This window comes from Oratosquilla oratoria, chromosome 31 (genome assembly GCF_046742065.1).
Source record: "Oratosquilla oratoria isolate Oo_2021 chromosome 31, ASM4674206v1, whole genome shotgun sequence".
Taxonomy (NCBI): domain Eukaryota; kingdom Metazoa; phylum Arthropoda; class Malacostraca; order Stomatopoda; family Squillidae; genus Oratosquilla; species Oratosquilla oratoria.
In genome coordinates, this window is record NC_134807.1 from 10046484 (window position 1) to 10061483 (window position 15000).

General features: G+C 45.2%; 1 protein-coding gene across 1 annotated transcript in view; it reads right to left on the bottom strand.

The window, feature by feature from the left end:
• LOC143041432 (uncharacterized) overlaps positions 1-15000 on the bottom strand; it is a 98586-nt gene that overhangs the window by 33659 nt on the left and 49927 nt on the right. The window contains exon 2 of the mRNA XM_076213295.1: positions 12111-12325. Within this exon, the coding sequence (XP_076069410.1) occupies positions 12111-12325 (215 nt within the window). The remainder of the gene's footprint in view (positions 1-12110; positions 12326-15000) is intronic.

Genomic DNA, 15000 nt, shown 5'->3' on the forward strand with positions numbered 1-15000 from the left:
TGTAGAGCTGGTGGAGCTTACACGTCGTGAGCGGGGGTTCCATCTCGGACCTCCTGCGTGAGAGGTCGTGATGCTAACCACTTCATCAGCAAGCATTGTGTGTGTCTGTGTTCATATATGCCTGTGTGTGAATGTATGTATACATGTATGTATATGTATGTATATGTATGTACGGATGTATGTGTATGCGTATGTGTGAATGTACATGCGTTCATGTTCAGTTTGTCAATGCGTGTGCATGTGTGTGCGTGTGTGTGAGTGTGTGTGTGTGTGTGTGTGTGTGTGTGTGTGTGTGTATACTTTGCAGAGCTTCACTTGTTACCAAGGGGACAAGTGTGTGTGTGCGTATTGTAGAGGGCGTCATCTTCAGTGTATTAATGCACACACTTAGTCTACCCTTGTCTTTATGTATGCTGTTTCTAAATGTGTGTGTGTGTGTGCGTATGTGTGTGTGTGTGTGTGTGTGTGTATGTGTGTGCGTGAACGTGTGTGTGTGTTTGTACATGTGTGTGTGTGTGCGTACGTGTGTGTATCTGTGTGTGTATGTGTGTGTCCGCGAGAGTGTGTGTGTGTGTGTGTGTGTGTGTGTGTGTGTGTGTGTGTGTGTGTGTGTGTGTGCGAGCGCGTTTAGTCAAGCAGTTATATAACCTAATCCTAAAGCTATAAAACCCATTTTTCGTATATTTATTCCCCTTGAGAAGTTCTGTTTCCCTGAGAAATTGTAATAGCAATTGTATCTCTGTATTTACGTTTTGTAATTAAAATAATTTACGTAATCAAACGGATGATTTCCAGGCTTCGGCTCCAGAGCAAGAGATAGTCTTCTTTCTCTTGGAATGCATTGAGTTTTTGTTCATGTTATTGGTATTATTATTAATACTATCATTATTACCATTATTATCATTATTACTATTGCTATTATTATTATTATTATTATTATTATTATCATTATTATTATTATTATTATTATTATTATTAGTATTATTGTTTTTATTACTATTAGTAGTAGTAGTAGTAGTAGTATTGCATTATCATTACTATTACTCTTATTATTATTATTTTTTTTTTTGCTATTATAATTATTATTGTTATATATTTGTTTTTGATTGTTTTTTATTGTTTACATTTTTTTATATGAAATTCGAGCTGGTTTTAGATATTTGAACTGTGGAAGTGTCTTAAAAAATCAACATCTTTGAAGTCCCCCCCTCCGATTTTGTCTCCAAGAAGGGGGGGGGAGGGGGTGTCACAAGGATGAATAAAATCGCCTGGCGACAGGAAGGGTAATTTGAGAGAGAGGTTGTCATCATAAGAGCATGAGAATGGAGAAGACTGCAAGAGACCATAAGGCCAACACAATACAGTTTCATGTCCAATACCGCCTATCCATAAAGCTGCCTCCTCTTCTCTTATAGTTATTATTATTTAACTATACCTATGCATTTATTTATGTATTTTATTTGTTATTTACATTATCATAGTTTTTATTGATGAATTTATTATTATCATGATTTTTTTTTCGCATCCGACCTAGATATGGACCAAAAGGTCTCCTGTCGGCATGCTCCGCCTTTGTAATCCTTTGTAACAACCAATTGTTTCGTAGCTCACTACATCATGGTTACTAAGTTTATTACATTCCTTAACTACCCAAGTGGTAAACCAGTTCTTGCCTATTTTCCTCACCCGAATTTGTCCAATTTCAACCTATTACTACGACCTTGCCTTGCATCACCTTTGTTAGAGTCCTTGATCCAATTGAATACCTCTATTAGTTAACAATGGGGATGACACGCAGATGAATAAAATCGCCTGACGACAGCCAGAATAAAAGGTAAAGGACCGTTTGGTATGGAGGGGGTCAACCGACTCCTTGTGAGAGGGGCGCTTGCAATAAGCTCACTTCAGGATAGAGTCGGGCCCTGCAGTGGGCATATTAACTACTTCCGTACGAAGAGCTATTACTTTCTTTATTATGGTTAATTTCAGGTGATTTTATTCAGTGGTTATCAGCATCTTATCAGAAGGAAGGCAGTAGTACTGTATCTCGCTGCATTGCCTTTGATCCAAGGCAGTGGGCAGGATACAGGGATGACCCGTCATCCACGAGGAGCTAAGATAAGAGGGAGGGGCTGGCGGAGGGGAGTGGAATGGGTGGGAGGGAGTGGATCCATGCCTCTGACTCGGCTACCCCTCCCTTATAATGTGGAATTAAAAAACTGGTAAAAAACCCTTGATCAGCCTTTTGATTCAACCCTCCCCAGAAAATTATATTCCTTTTTGTCCTGTCGCCGGGTCATTTTATTCAGGTTTGTAGTTCCCCTTTGGCAGTAAAGAGGTCGCTTCATTGTCATGTGTATCACAGTCGAGAAAATTAATTCTTCGAAGTTTCCTCAGGATGGTTAGACAACTTTATGGATGGGGATGACAGGTGGTCATGGACATGGAACTGTCTAGTGTAGGCCTTATGGTCTCTTGCAGCCTCCTTCGTTCTTCTGTCCTTGTGTAACACAGCCTAATGACAATCATGTCGGTAATATTCTTTCCAGAGTGGAAGGGCCAACTCATAGATAGCTGGGACCCGTGGCCATCATCTCCATGTAGTCCAGGGGGTAGCCAGTACAGTTCTCCTCAAGAAGCTCGATCTCCTACCGTCTTCCAGGCGCCCTGCGTCTCCGAAGCAATTCCAGGACAGTCTCTTCGCCTGGAAAGTCTCCAGTGGAAGTTCGAGTTTGGAATATTGTTCGACTATAACCTAAGACTCGATCTCCTACCTTCTTCTTCTTCTCTTCTTCTTCTTCTTCTTTCTTCTTCTTCTTCTTCTTCTTCTTCTTCTTCTTCTTCTTCTTCTTCTTCTTCTTCTTCTTCTTCTTCTTCTTCTTCTTCTTCTTCTTCTTCTTCTTCTTCTTCTTCTTCTTCTTCTTCTTCTTCTTCTTCTTCTTCTTCTTCTTCTTCTTCTTCTTCTTCTTCTTCTTCTTCTTCTTCTTCTTCTTCTTCCTCCTCCTCCTCCTCCTCCAGGCGCCCTGCGTCTCCGAAGCAATTCCAGGACAGACTCCTCGCCTGGAAAGTCTCCAGTGGAAGTTCGAGTTTGGAATCTTGTTCGACTACAGTCTAAGACTTCGGGACAAGTTTTCAAGGGGAAGTACCGGGCAAAGCCTCTGAGGGATAAGGGTGGGGGGAGGGGGGGAGGGGGCCAAAGGGGGGAAGAGGGGGGAGATGTGGGGGGGAGTCTAGGGAGACTTGGCCCTTGAAGGGTTCTTCTTCTTTCGTTACAGGAGTCTTACTTGGTCTTAAGTTCCCTCGGCCTCTGAATTCTTTACATAAATCCTACGGAATGCCTCCCACTCCCACTCTGTCGAAAGTGGGGGAGGTGTGGGAGGGAGGGGGGAGAGTGTTTTTTTTCTAATTTGGGAGTGAAGCATCACTCCCAACAAAGCCCGTGGGAGTGATATTTTACCAAAAAAAAAAAAAAAAAAAAAAAAAAAAAAAAAAAAAAAAAAAAAAAAAAAATCACCTCCCTTCACTCCCACCCTCCCCCACTTTTGACAGAAACTTCGAACGGTCTTCATTCAGGTCTCCCCCCTCTCTCCCCCTCTCCCCCCCATCCCCGACTTCACTCTCTCTCGCTCTCTGCCCCCCCCCCCCCTCAGCGCCTCGACCCTCTTACTATTTCTCTTTCAAGCTGTATTCTACGTGTGCGCCGTACTTGTGCTCGTTTTATACAAGAGAGACAGAGGAGAAGGAAAAAGAAGAGTTTGACAGGGAAATGGGAATAAAAAGAGAGAGAGGGAGAGAGAGAGAGAGAGGAAAGGGGACAGAGAGGGGGAGAGAAAGGGGAACTGATTGATATATATATATATATATATATATATATATATATATAGAGAGAGAGAGAGAGAGAGAGAGAGAGAGAGAGAGAGAGAGAGACAAAGAGAGAGACAGACAGACAGAGAGAGTAAGAGAGAGAGATGGGGGAGTGCAGAGAGAGGTAGAGGAACAGAGAGAGAGATAGAGAGAGTAAATTGTCGGAAATACCGCCGCTTCCATCCTCAATGACTGTTGCATCGGAGAGATGGTCAAGGAGGGATTCAAGAAAGGCAGAGGGATAAAAGAAACACAAAGTAATCAGTCGTCTTCTTTGACTGGAGATTAATCTTCAGTCTAAAGAAGAGGCTACGTTGCTGTGGTCCATAGGGGTGTCACTTAACTCCCTAAGGTATTGGCTACATAAGAGATAGACAGAGGGGGGGGGAGGTGTGAAGAAAGGAGACGCATAGACAAACAGACATATAGACAGGCAGACTGACAGACCACATGATCAGACAGAACGTGTAGTCGCTTTCAGGACCGAGAGAAACAATTTCTGAAACATCCTGAAGCGGCTTCAGACACGCCCTGTAGCTTCTGGAGAACAGTGGAAGCTTCTCTCCTCTCCCCCTCTCCCTTCCCCCCACTTCCTCCCTCTCTCTTCCCCCTCTCTCTTCCCCCCCACTTCCCCCCTCTGCCTTCCCCCCACTTCCTCCCTCTCCCTTCCCCCTACTTCCCCCCTCTCCCTTCCCCCCACTTCCCCCTCTCCCTTCCCCCCACTTTCCCTCTCTCCCTTCCCCATACTTCCCCCTCTCCCTTCCCCATACTTCCCCCTCTCCCTTCCCCTCACTTCCCCCTCTCTCTTCCCCCACTTCCCCCCTCTCCCTTCCTCCCACTTCCCCCTCTCCCTTCCCCACACTTCCCCCTCTCCCTTCCCCCACTTCCCCCCATTTCCCCCCTCTCCCTTCCCCCCACTCCCCCCTTCCCCCCTTCCCCCCTTCCTCCTTCCTCCCGGTCACTTGACTCACTTCTCATGAAGCGAAAAAATTATTCACATTTATGATAAATTTTTGGTTAACAGGTCTCAGATTATATATATTGAATTACACCTCCTCGTGATCTCGTATACTTTAATGAAAAACTAAGATTCAACAGATACTGAAAATACCAAAAGACGAATAGAAGTAGACAACCACATCCAACCCTAAGAGTAGGGAACCGTTCTTCGCCTCGTTTAGGTAAACGGGCTGTGCAATCGGGGGTCTAAAGCTGGTGGCACGTTATGCTAGCATGCTACTTGCTTTTGCTACTTGATTTTGCTACTTGCTTTCGCTACTTGCTTTTGAGTAGAAACTACTTTGGTTACAATATTCTAGGCGTCCGTAAGAACATCTCAACAATGTGTCTAACATTCGTATTCTTGGTTTAACTTCTCATAGATTGTCATTCAGCTTTTCACTATATAAATCAAGAATAATTTGACATGCGAAATTTTGAATAAACACACACACACACACACACACACACACACACACACACACACACACACACACACACACAAAAGATCGTAACCGATGTCGTTTATACTCAAACGAGGTAGCAAATGCAAGTAGCATGCTAGCGAGAAATGCTTAGTGTGCCGTCACCTTAATCTGACCTAATCACTCTTGAAACCCCATCATGACCGCGGCAGCTTCCCCGTTTTAAGTGCTGTAATCTGCTCGGCTTAACTTAATCCCCGCACTTCACATTGTTAACCCCGTTAGATCGTCACCGAATAAAATACTTTAATACGAACTTCAGACATACGAACCTCGACTTACGAACCTCGACTTACGAACGACGATTTACGAATGTCGATTTACGAAACTCGACTTACGGAACTTGACTTACGAACCACGACTTACGAATGTCGACTTACTAACTTCGACTTACGAACCTTTCAAAAGAAATTTGACTCACGAAAGTCGACTTACGAACCTCGACTTACGAACCTCGGTTTACGGACCTCGATTTACGAGATTCGACTTACGAACTTCGACTTACGAACCTTGACTTACGAATCACGACTTACAAATCTCGATTTACGAAATAACACTTCCAGACTGTCCCCGAGCTACACCTTCTCTCTCTTCCTTTCCTCCTCTCCTCCTCCTCTTTCTCTTCCTCCTCCTCCTCCACCTGCCTTGACAAACCTTTCGTCCTTTCATTAAATGTATTTCCATTCCAGGAAAACTCTCACTCTCTCTCTCTCTCTCTCTCTCTCTCTCTCTCTCTCTCTCTCATCCCCCTTTCTGCCAAGCTATTTTTAGTTATAAGTTCCCTTCAAGCTCTTCCTTTCTCTCTCTCTCACACACACACACACATACACTCTCTATCTATCTATCTATCTATCTCATCTCCCTTTCTGCCAAGCTATTTCTATTTATAAGTTCCTGTCAGCATCTCCCTGGCAGTTCCCCCCCCCTCTCTCTCTCACTCTCACTCTCACTCTCTCATCTCCCTGTCTGTGAAGCTATTTTTATATACAAGTTCCCGTCAGGCTCAGGCTCTCTCTCTCTATCTATCTATCTCTCCCTTTCTCTCTCTCTCTCTCTCTCTCTCTCTCTCTCTCTCTCTCTCTCTCTCTCTCTCTCTCTCTCTCTCTCTCTCTCTCTCTCTCACACGTATGCCCTTCTCTATCCCTCTCTTTTCCTTCATCCATCTATCCATTTGTCCCTCCATCCATCTATTTCTCCATCCATCCATCCATCCGACTATTTCTCCATCCATCCATCCATCCATCCATCCGACTATTTCTCCATCCATCCATCCAGCGACCCTTCTTTTCCTTCCTCTCTCTTCCGCTTCAACTCGCCCGATCTTACCTCCATCTCTCCCTCCCTCCCTCCATCCATCTCTACCTCTCCCTCCTTTTCTTCCTCTCCTCCTGCCTCTCTCCCTCCCTCCCTTTCTCCCCACCTTCCTTCCTTCCTTCCTTCCTCCCTTTCTTCTTTCCTTCCTTCCTTCTTTCCTTTCATCCTTCCTTCCTTCCTTCCTTCCTTCCTTCCTCCTTACCTCCCAACTTCCCCTCCTTCCATCCTCCCTTACTCCCTCTCTCCTTTCTCCTCTCTCTCATCCATCCATCCATCCACCTAACTATTCATCCATTTATCCTTCTCTTCCTTTCTACTCTATACACTTCATTCGTCCTTCTCCATTACCTCCTCTCCTCCCCCTCTTCTTCTTCCTCCTTCCCTCCTCTCCTCTTCCTTCCTCCAACTCCATTTATTCCTTTCCCTCCATCTCCTCCTCTTCTTCCTCTTCCTCCTCTTCCTCTTCTTCCTCCTCTTCCTTCTCTTCCTCCTCTTCCTTCTCTTCACTCTACCAAATTCCTTCTACAACTTCAACTCCCGGTCCCCCCCCCCCTGCACCTAACCCCTACTCCATCCCCATCCACCCGCCGACAGCCGCCCCCACAGCCTCCAACAGCCCCCCCCCTCAGCCCCCAGCCCCCCCTACGTCGCGTCATTTCTATTATTGGTTGGGAATCTAGTGGGAGACATCGGAGTCTGGTGCGACGGCCATTATGAGGATTAATTCTCCTAAGTGGGCATTGTTCGACAATCACGCGTGAGGGAGGAGGAGGAGGAAGAGGAGGGAGGAGGAGGAGGGAGGGGGAGAGGGGGGGAGACAGTGCCAGGTTTGAAAGGAAACCTGTCTTTTGAAAAGAGACCGGCTGCCGCTTCAGAGGGTGATTGTGATGATGATAGTGATGGTAATGATAGTGATGATGACGATGACCGTGATGAGTGATGATGATAGTGAGGATAATGTTGGTAGTGAGTGATGACACGATAGCAGTGATAGTGATGACGATGCAGATAATGTTAATGGTGATAGTGATGATAGTGGTAATGATAGTGATGATGACGACGACGGGTATGAGTGATGATGATGATAGTGATGACAATGATGGTAGTGAGTGATGGTAACGATGACGATGGTAGCGGTGATAGTGATGATGATGAAGATGATATTAATGATGATAGTGATGATGATGATGATGACAATGACGAACTTGCTCAGCTGGTACTGAAGCCCCCCCCCAGTTGTTGAACCAGCTGAATCCTTTCAAGGTTTCATTTCCTGAAACTGCCCATATTTCAGCTGAAGTGTCTGAAGCTGCACAAAATTCAGATTAAACGCCTAAAGTTGTCTATATCACAGCTCAAGCTGGCCAAATTTCAGCAGAAACTGTCCAAACTTCAGTTGAAATTTCTGAAACTCCAGATTTCAGCTAGATTTTCTGAATCTGTCCAAACTTTAGCTGAATTGTTTGAAGTATGTCCAAACTTCAGCTGAATTTATAATATATTTTCAAACTTCAGCGAAACCCCTGAAAGTTGTCCACATTTCAATTAAAGCTGTCCAAAGTTCAGCTGAAGCCGTTGAAGTTATCCAGGATTCAGTTGAAATGTCTGAAGCTGTCCAGGCTTAAAAAAGTGCCTGAATTTGTCCAGGTTTCAGTTTAAGTTGTTCAGACTTCAGCTAAGGCTGCTGAAATTGTCCAAATTTCATCTAAAGTGTCTGCAGCTACCTCAAAATTCAGCTTGTTTGTCTGAAAGTTGTCCAGATTTCAGCTGAAGTTTTCAAGACTCCAGCTGGGGTGCCTGAAGTTGTCCCTATTTCATCTAAAACGCCTGAAAGGCGTCCATATTTCAACTTCAACCATTCAGACTTCAGCTGAAGTTTATAGAGCTATCCTAACTTCAGCTGAAGCTAACGTCCCCTCTCCCCCGTGGTTCCAGCCTTTTGAACCACCCTGTACATCTTGGACTAACCCCGTAGGTTCCCATCCCCTCCTCCCCCGTGGGTCCAGCCTTTTGAACCATCCTGTAGGTATTTTACTAACCCCTTAGGTTTCCCATCCCCTTTCCCCCGTGGGTCCAGCCTTTTGAGCCACCCTGTAGATCTTATACTAACCCCGTAGGTTCCCATCTCCTCTCCCCCGTGGGTCCAACCTTTTGAGCCACCCTGTAGGTCTTGGACTAACCCCGTAGTTTCCCATCCCCTCTCCCCCGTGGGTCCAGCCTTTTGAGCCACCCTGTAGGTCTTGGACTAACCCCCCCCTAGGTTTCCCCCCCACACTGTCCCCTCCCTCTCCCCCCGCACAATGGGGGGGGGGAGGAGGAGGTCTGTCGTTCGCACAGGCGGCCAAGAAATGAAAAGATTTCTTTGCACCTGACACAACATGAACTCGTCAAGTTAAGTGGCTTTAAACGGGTGGCTTTCAGTCACCCACGTGACCCTGGGTGGGCGGGAAAAACGCCCACTGCCCCCCCCCGCCCACCCGCCTATCCTGGTCCAGCTTCAGCGAGGTCGCTACTTGTGTGTGTGTGTGTGTGTGTGTGTGTGTGTGTGTGTGTGTGTATAGAAACATACATAGATCAAATTATTTTCATTAGAAAGGGGACTGTGTATGCACAGGTAATGATATATACAGGCATTCTTACTGTACACACACACACACACACACACACACACACACACACACACACATACATAAACACACACACACACACATACATACATATATACACACACATCCAGGAGGGTTGTCAGTAGCGATTCCAGTGATGTAAGGCCACCAGAAATTACACACACACACACACACACACACACACACACACACACACACACACACATATACACGCAATTTTTCCATACAGGTACATACACTCCTAAGATAGTTTGGAAGCTTTTGTTGCCCAATGTAAATCCATATGCGATTTACAAACCTTATGTTTACAATGAAGTAAATATGTATAGGTAAACACACACACACACACACACACACACACACACACACACACACACACACACACACAAATATATATATATATATATATATATATATATGTAGAAACAGAAAGAGATGGCCAGCCAACCAGGCAGTCATCCTTCGAGCAGTGCATCTCATCACTCCTTGGGAGGACGACGAGGAGGAAGACCCCTCCTCCTCCTCCTCCTCCTCCTCTTTCTCCTCTTCTTCCTCCTCCCCTCCATTACTACGTGGGTCCTACAAGTCGTAAAAGCCAGAAGCCTTTTTCCTTAACCATCCAATCTCAATAAAACTACGTCCCCGTTTGAAGGAGCGTAGCGCCAGACAAAACTGATTTGAGAGATGTAAAGAGCGGACAGTTTATCTCGCTTTTGACGGAAGCTCTCTTCTCCTGATTGAAGTCAGGGCGGACCTCCCGAGCGTCGCCTTTCCTCATAAACCTTCGCTCAGGAGGGCTGGACGGATCGCTCGCCAGGCGTGCCGCCGAGCTCGGCCAGGCGCACGGACGAAGGGATGTGGAACGTGGGACGAAGGGTAGTGAAACGGAGGATCCGGCCAAGTGAATCTCTGAGACACTCTCGGCTGTGAATGGGACAAAAGTAAAATGCACAAATTTCCAATTGATGTTTGCACGAACTGTTTCGGCCAGGTGTTCGAGGGGGGGGGGAGAAGGGGGGGAGATGAAGATGGGGGGACATGGGGGGGATGATGGCCGTGTCCTGCTATAGCCACTTTCTTCTAATCAAATGCCACACTGCCTCTCACCTCTCACTCACTCCCTCATTCTCCCTCTCACTTTCCAAGTTCACCTCATAGTCGATCTGTTTGCTCTTCCTATCTCTCCTCCTCTCACTCACCTCTCTCCCTCATCCCTTCTCTTTACCTGTCTCCTATCTCTCTCTCTCTCTCTCTCTCTCTCTCAGGGGAAGAGGGTAATCTCGATTTTGTACATCGACTCACTGGTCTCAGAAGGAAGAGAGGGAGGAGGAGGAGGAGGAGGTAGGGGAGGTGGGGGAGGGGATGTCTCCAGTTCGATTTTGGCTCTGCGTCGGTCCTCCTTGATGCTTGAGTAGTTCCTCGAAGGGACAGCCTCTGATACTTAGCATTTCATTGCTTTCGTTCTTCTCCTCATCTGAGTCTGTAGCTGAACGCTTGCAGAGGTTTGTACTTAGGTACACTCATGCCCAAACGTTTGCGTAATACTGTACTCACGTATGATACGCCCATACGCACGCCTAAACGTACCTTAAGGTACGATTTTTCTCGGTACGATAATCGTTGAACGATAATCGTTCATGGCTCAACGATGATTGTCAAACGATTATCTAGAGCTTTTTTGAATGGTGGGGTTGTTTTGCTTCGAGGCTGATCATTTTAACAGAACCTACAACCAACACGCTTACCCCCAAATAGGATGCCAGGTAGTAGGTTAATAATCACACTGAACAAAACATACAGCACATAAACAAGAGGTTTAATGCCGAGTTATTGCAAGACAGTTGTCATCGTCGTTGCTGTTACCATATATCGAGTCCTTCATCCCAGAAAGTCTCGAGAAACTTGTTCTTGCGACTGTACATATACACGCGATAAATGTCCTTTGGTTACCATAGGAGCCATAGACACCTGAATAAAATCACCTGACGGCAGCCAGGAGAGAATGAGGAATTGATATGGACCCTTTATCCAAAATTGAAAATATCGACAAAGAATATAGTGTGTCCTTTAGATACACATCGAGACAAAATTCAAATTTGCTACGCATACATTTGATTAAGCTGTTGATAACATTATACCAAACAGGAGGGAGAGGAGAAGGAAGATTAGGAGGAAGATGAGTAGGAGTCGGAGGACAAGGGAGAGGAGGAAGAGGAAGAGGAGTGATAGGAGGAGGAAGAGGACGAGAAGGAGGAAAATGAATAGGAGGTGGAGGACAACGAGGAGGACAAAGAGTTGGAAGAGGACAAGGAGGAGAAGAAGCAGGAGAAAAGGGAGGAGGAGGAGGAGGAGGAGGAACAGACGACACAGGAAGAGGACAAGAAGGAAGAGAAATAGGATGTGGAGGACAACGAGGAGGACAAGAAGAAGGAAGGGGTGTAGGAGGAGAAGAAAGAAGAGGCGTAGGAGGAGAAGAAAGAAGAGGCATAGGAGGAGGAAGAGAAGGAAGAGGCATAAGAGGATTAGGAGGAGGAGAAGAAGGAAGTAGTGTAGGAGGAGGAGGAGGAGAGAGAAGGAAGAAAAGGAAGAGGCGTAGGAGGAGGAAAAGGAAGAGGAAGTGGCGTAGTAGGAGAAGGAAGGGGAATAGGAAGCGGAGGAAGAGAAGGAGGAGGAGGAGGAAGAGAAAAAAGAAGGGGCGTAGAAGTAGGAGGAGGAGAAAGAAGAGGAGGAGGAGGAGGAGGAAGAAGAGGAGGAGAAAGAGGAGAGCCCCCCACCCCCACCCCAAACCCTGACCATACAAGAAACCAACCACAGAACTCACCGTTATCTTTATCACGGGAGGAAGCGAGCGCTGCCAGCGGCGGAAGGTTCCAAGGTGAGTACCAGTGGGCGGCCTTGTGGGCGAGGGGCACGCCCACGCCCACGCCCACGCCGCCCAGGCCTGGGACGCCCATGGAGCTGCTGCCGATGTCGCCGTAGAGGGAGAAGAAGGGGTGACGAGCCGCCAACGCGGAAACTTGTGTCATGAAGCCGAGCCTGCGGATAAGGGAGGAGTAATAGTAACGGGTAACTGGTAATTGTGGCACAGGTAACCGGGAATAGTAACTGGTAATGGTGGTTAGGGTAACTGGTAATTGTGGCACAGGTAGCGGTAATAGTCACAGGTAATGAGGGTTCGTGTGACGGTAACTTGTAATTATGGTACAGGTAACTGGTAATTGTGGCACAGGTAACCGGTAATAGTGACTGGTGATGGTAATGGTGGTTAGGGTAACTGGTAATTGTGGCACAGGTAGCGGTAATAGTCACAGGTAATGAGGGTTCGTGTAACGGTAACTGGTAATTATGGTACAGGTAACTGGTAATTGTGGCATAGTAACGGTAATAGTAACTGGTGAGGGTAATGGTGGTTAGGGTAACTGGTAACGGTAATGATGGTTCGCGTAACAGGTAATGGTAATTATGGCACAGGTAACGGTAATGAAAACGGTGGTTAGGGTAACTGGTAACGGTAATGATGGTTCGTGTAAAAGGTAACTGATAATTGTGGCACAGGTAACGGTAATAGTGACTGGTGATGATAATGGTGGCTAGGGTAACTGGTAACGGTAATGATGGTTTGTATGACGGTGACTGGTAATTATGGTAATAGTAACTGGTGATGATAATGATTCGGGTAACTGGTATTGTTAATTATTGTTCGTGCAACGGTAATGGTAACTGATGATTATGACACAGGTAACGGTAATAGTAATGGTAACAATAACTGGATATGGTAATGATGGTTTAGGTAACTGCTAAGGGTTACCAGTAACGGTAATGATGGTTCTTGTTACGGTAACGGTAACTGGTAATTATGGTGCGGGTAATGATAATAGTAATTAGTACCAATTATGGTAATGGTAATAGAAGTTATGGTATGCGTAACGGTGGTAGTAATTGCTAATTGGTTCTAATGGTGGGAAAGGTAATGGTAATTATGGTATGGGTAACATTGCTAGTAATTGGTATTGATGGTAATAGTAATAGTATTGGTAATGGGAGTAATAATGGTGATATTAATAGTATGGTTACTGGTAATGATCATTATATTAGGTGTGATGGTATGGGTAATGCCAATGGTAATAGTAATATCGGTAGATAATTGTAGTAATAGTTATAATGGTAATTGTAAAAGTAATGGTAGCGGTAATGATAATTATAGAAGTAATGATCATTCCACATTAATGGTAATTCTAGAAGTAATGGTAATTACACGTTAATAGTAATGGTAATTCTAGCGGAAATATCACGGTAATGGTATTTCCTATGGTAATGGTTATGGTAACATTACTTTTATTTATATATATATATATATATATATATATATATATATATATATATATATATATATATATATATATATATACATACACACGCCAAGGGTTTTACCCCCTTGTAAGGGAGGTAGCCAAATCAAAAGGCACGTAGCCACTCCCACTCCACTCCACTCCACTCCACTCCCCTCCACAACCCTTTCCTCCGTCTCACCGGCTCATCTTAGCTCCTCGTGGATGACGGGTCATACCTGCATCCTGTCCCTGGGTAAAAAACAATGCAGCAAGACACAGCACATCCACAGCAAGACCGCTTCACTTCATCGGTGACCCCCCCCCCGTCCCCTCATGCAGAAAAATAGAATAATTACTGGTATTACATAACAATGGCAATGGGAACTGGTAACGGTAATGGTAATTGTAATAGAAAGAGTAAAAGGTTAGAAGGAGGGCAAGGGTCAAAAGGAAAAAAATCGAATTACCATAGGAAAAGGAAAGGTAAAGAACGATGGAAAGAGAAGGAAGGAAAGAGAAGGGAGGAAGGGGTTAGGAAAGGAGGGTAAATAGGAAAATGATAGGAAGGTAATGGGAGATGAGAGGAAGAAGAGAACACAATAGGAAAAGGAAAGGAAAGGTAAAAGGAAAAATAAAGAAAATTAGGAAAGTAAAGGAAAGTATAGGTAAGAGAAGAAAGAGGAAAAACAGAATAAAGGGAAGTGGGGCAATAGGCAAGAGGAAGAAGATAAAGAAGAAGAATAAAGAGGATATAAGGAGGAATAGGAAATAGGGAAGAGGAAAAAAGAGGAAAAGGAAAGGGAAGAGGGTAAGGAAGACCCAGGGAAGGAGGAGGAGAAAGGGAAGGCGGTAAGGAGAGTAGGTAAGGGGAGAGAGGGAGAAACGGGGGGTGGGTGCCTGGAAGCTGGGCGGGGGAGGAGGAGGGGGAGGGCTCGTTTTGGAGTGAGGGGAAAAGAGGGGGAAAGTGGGGGGGGAAAGAGGGGAGAAGTTCATCTCGGCGGCATGATAACCCTAATGTTAGGATGAGACTGTTTTTTCATTTTTTTTTTTTTTTTTTTTTTTTTTCTTTTTTTTTTTTTTTTTTTTTTTTTTTTTTTTTTTTTTTTTTTTTTATTTTTTTTTTTTTTTTCTTTTTCTTACATCTCTGACACACGTTGATTCTTTTTGTGTGTGTGTGTGTGTGTGTGTGTGCGTGTGATTGTGTGCGTGTACGTGTGTATGCGTATGTGTTTCTGTGAGTGTGTGTGTGTGTGATTCACCATGGTCTTGGATCACGTGTTGGACTCGTGATCGACAGTTATTGCCCTCCCGGACGGGAGCTCAGAGCTCAGATAGGACCGATTTATGGGTAATGTTGTGACCTTACACACACACACACAC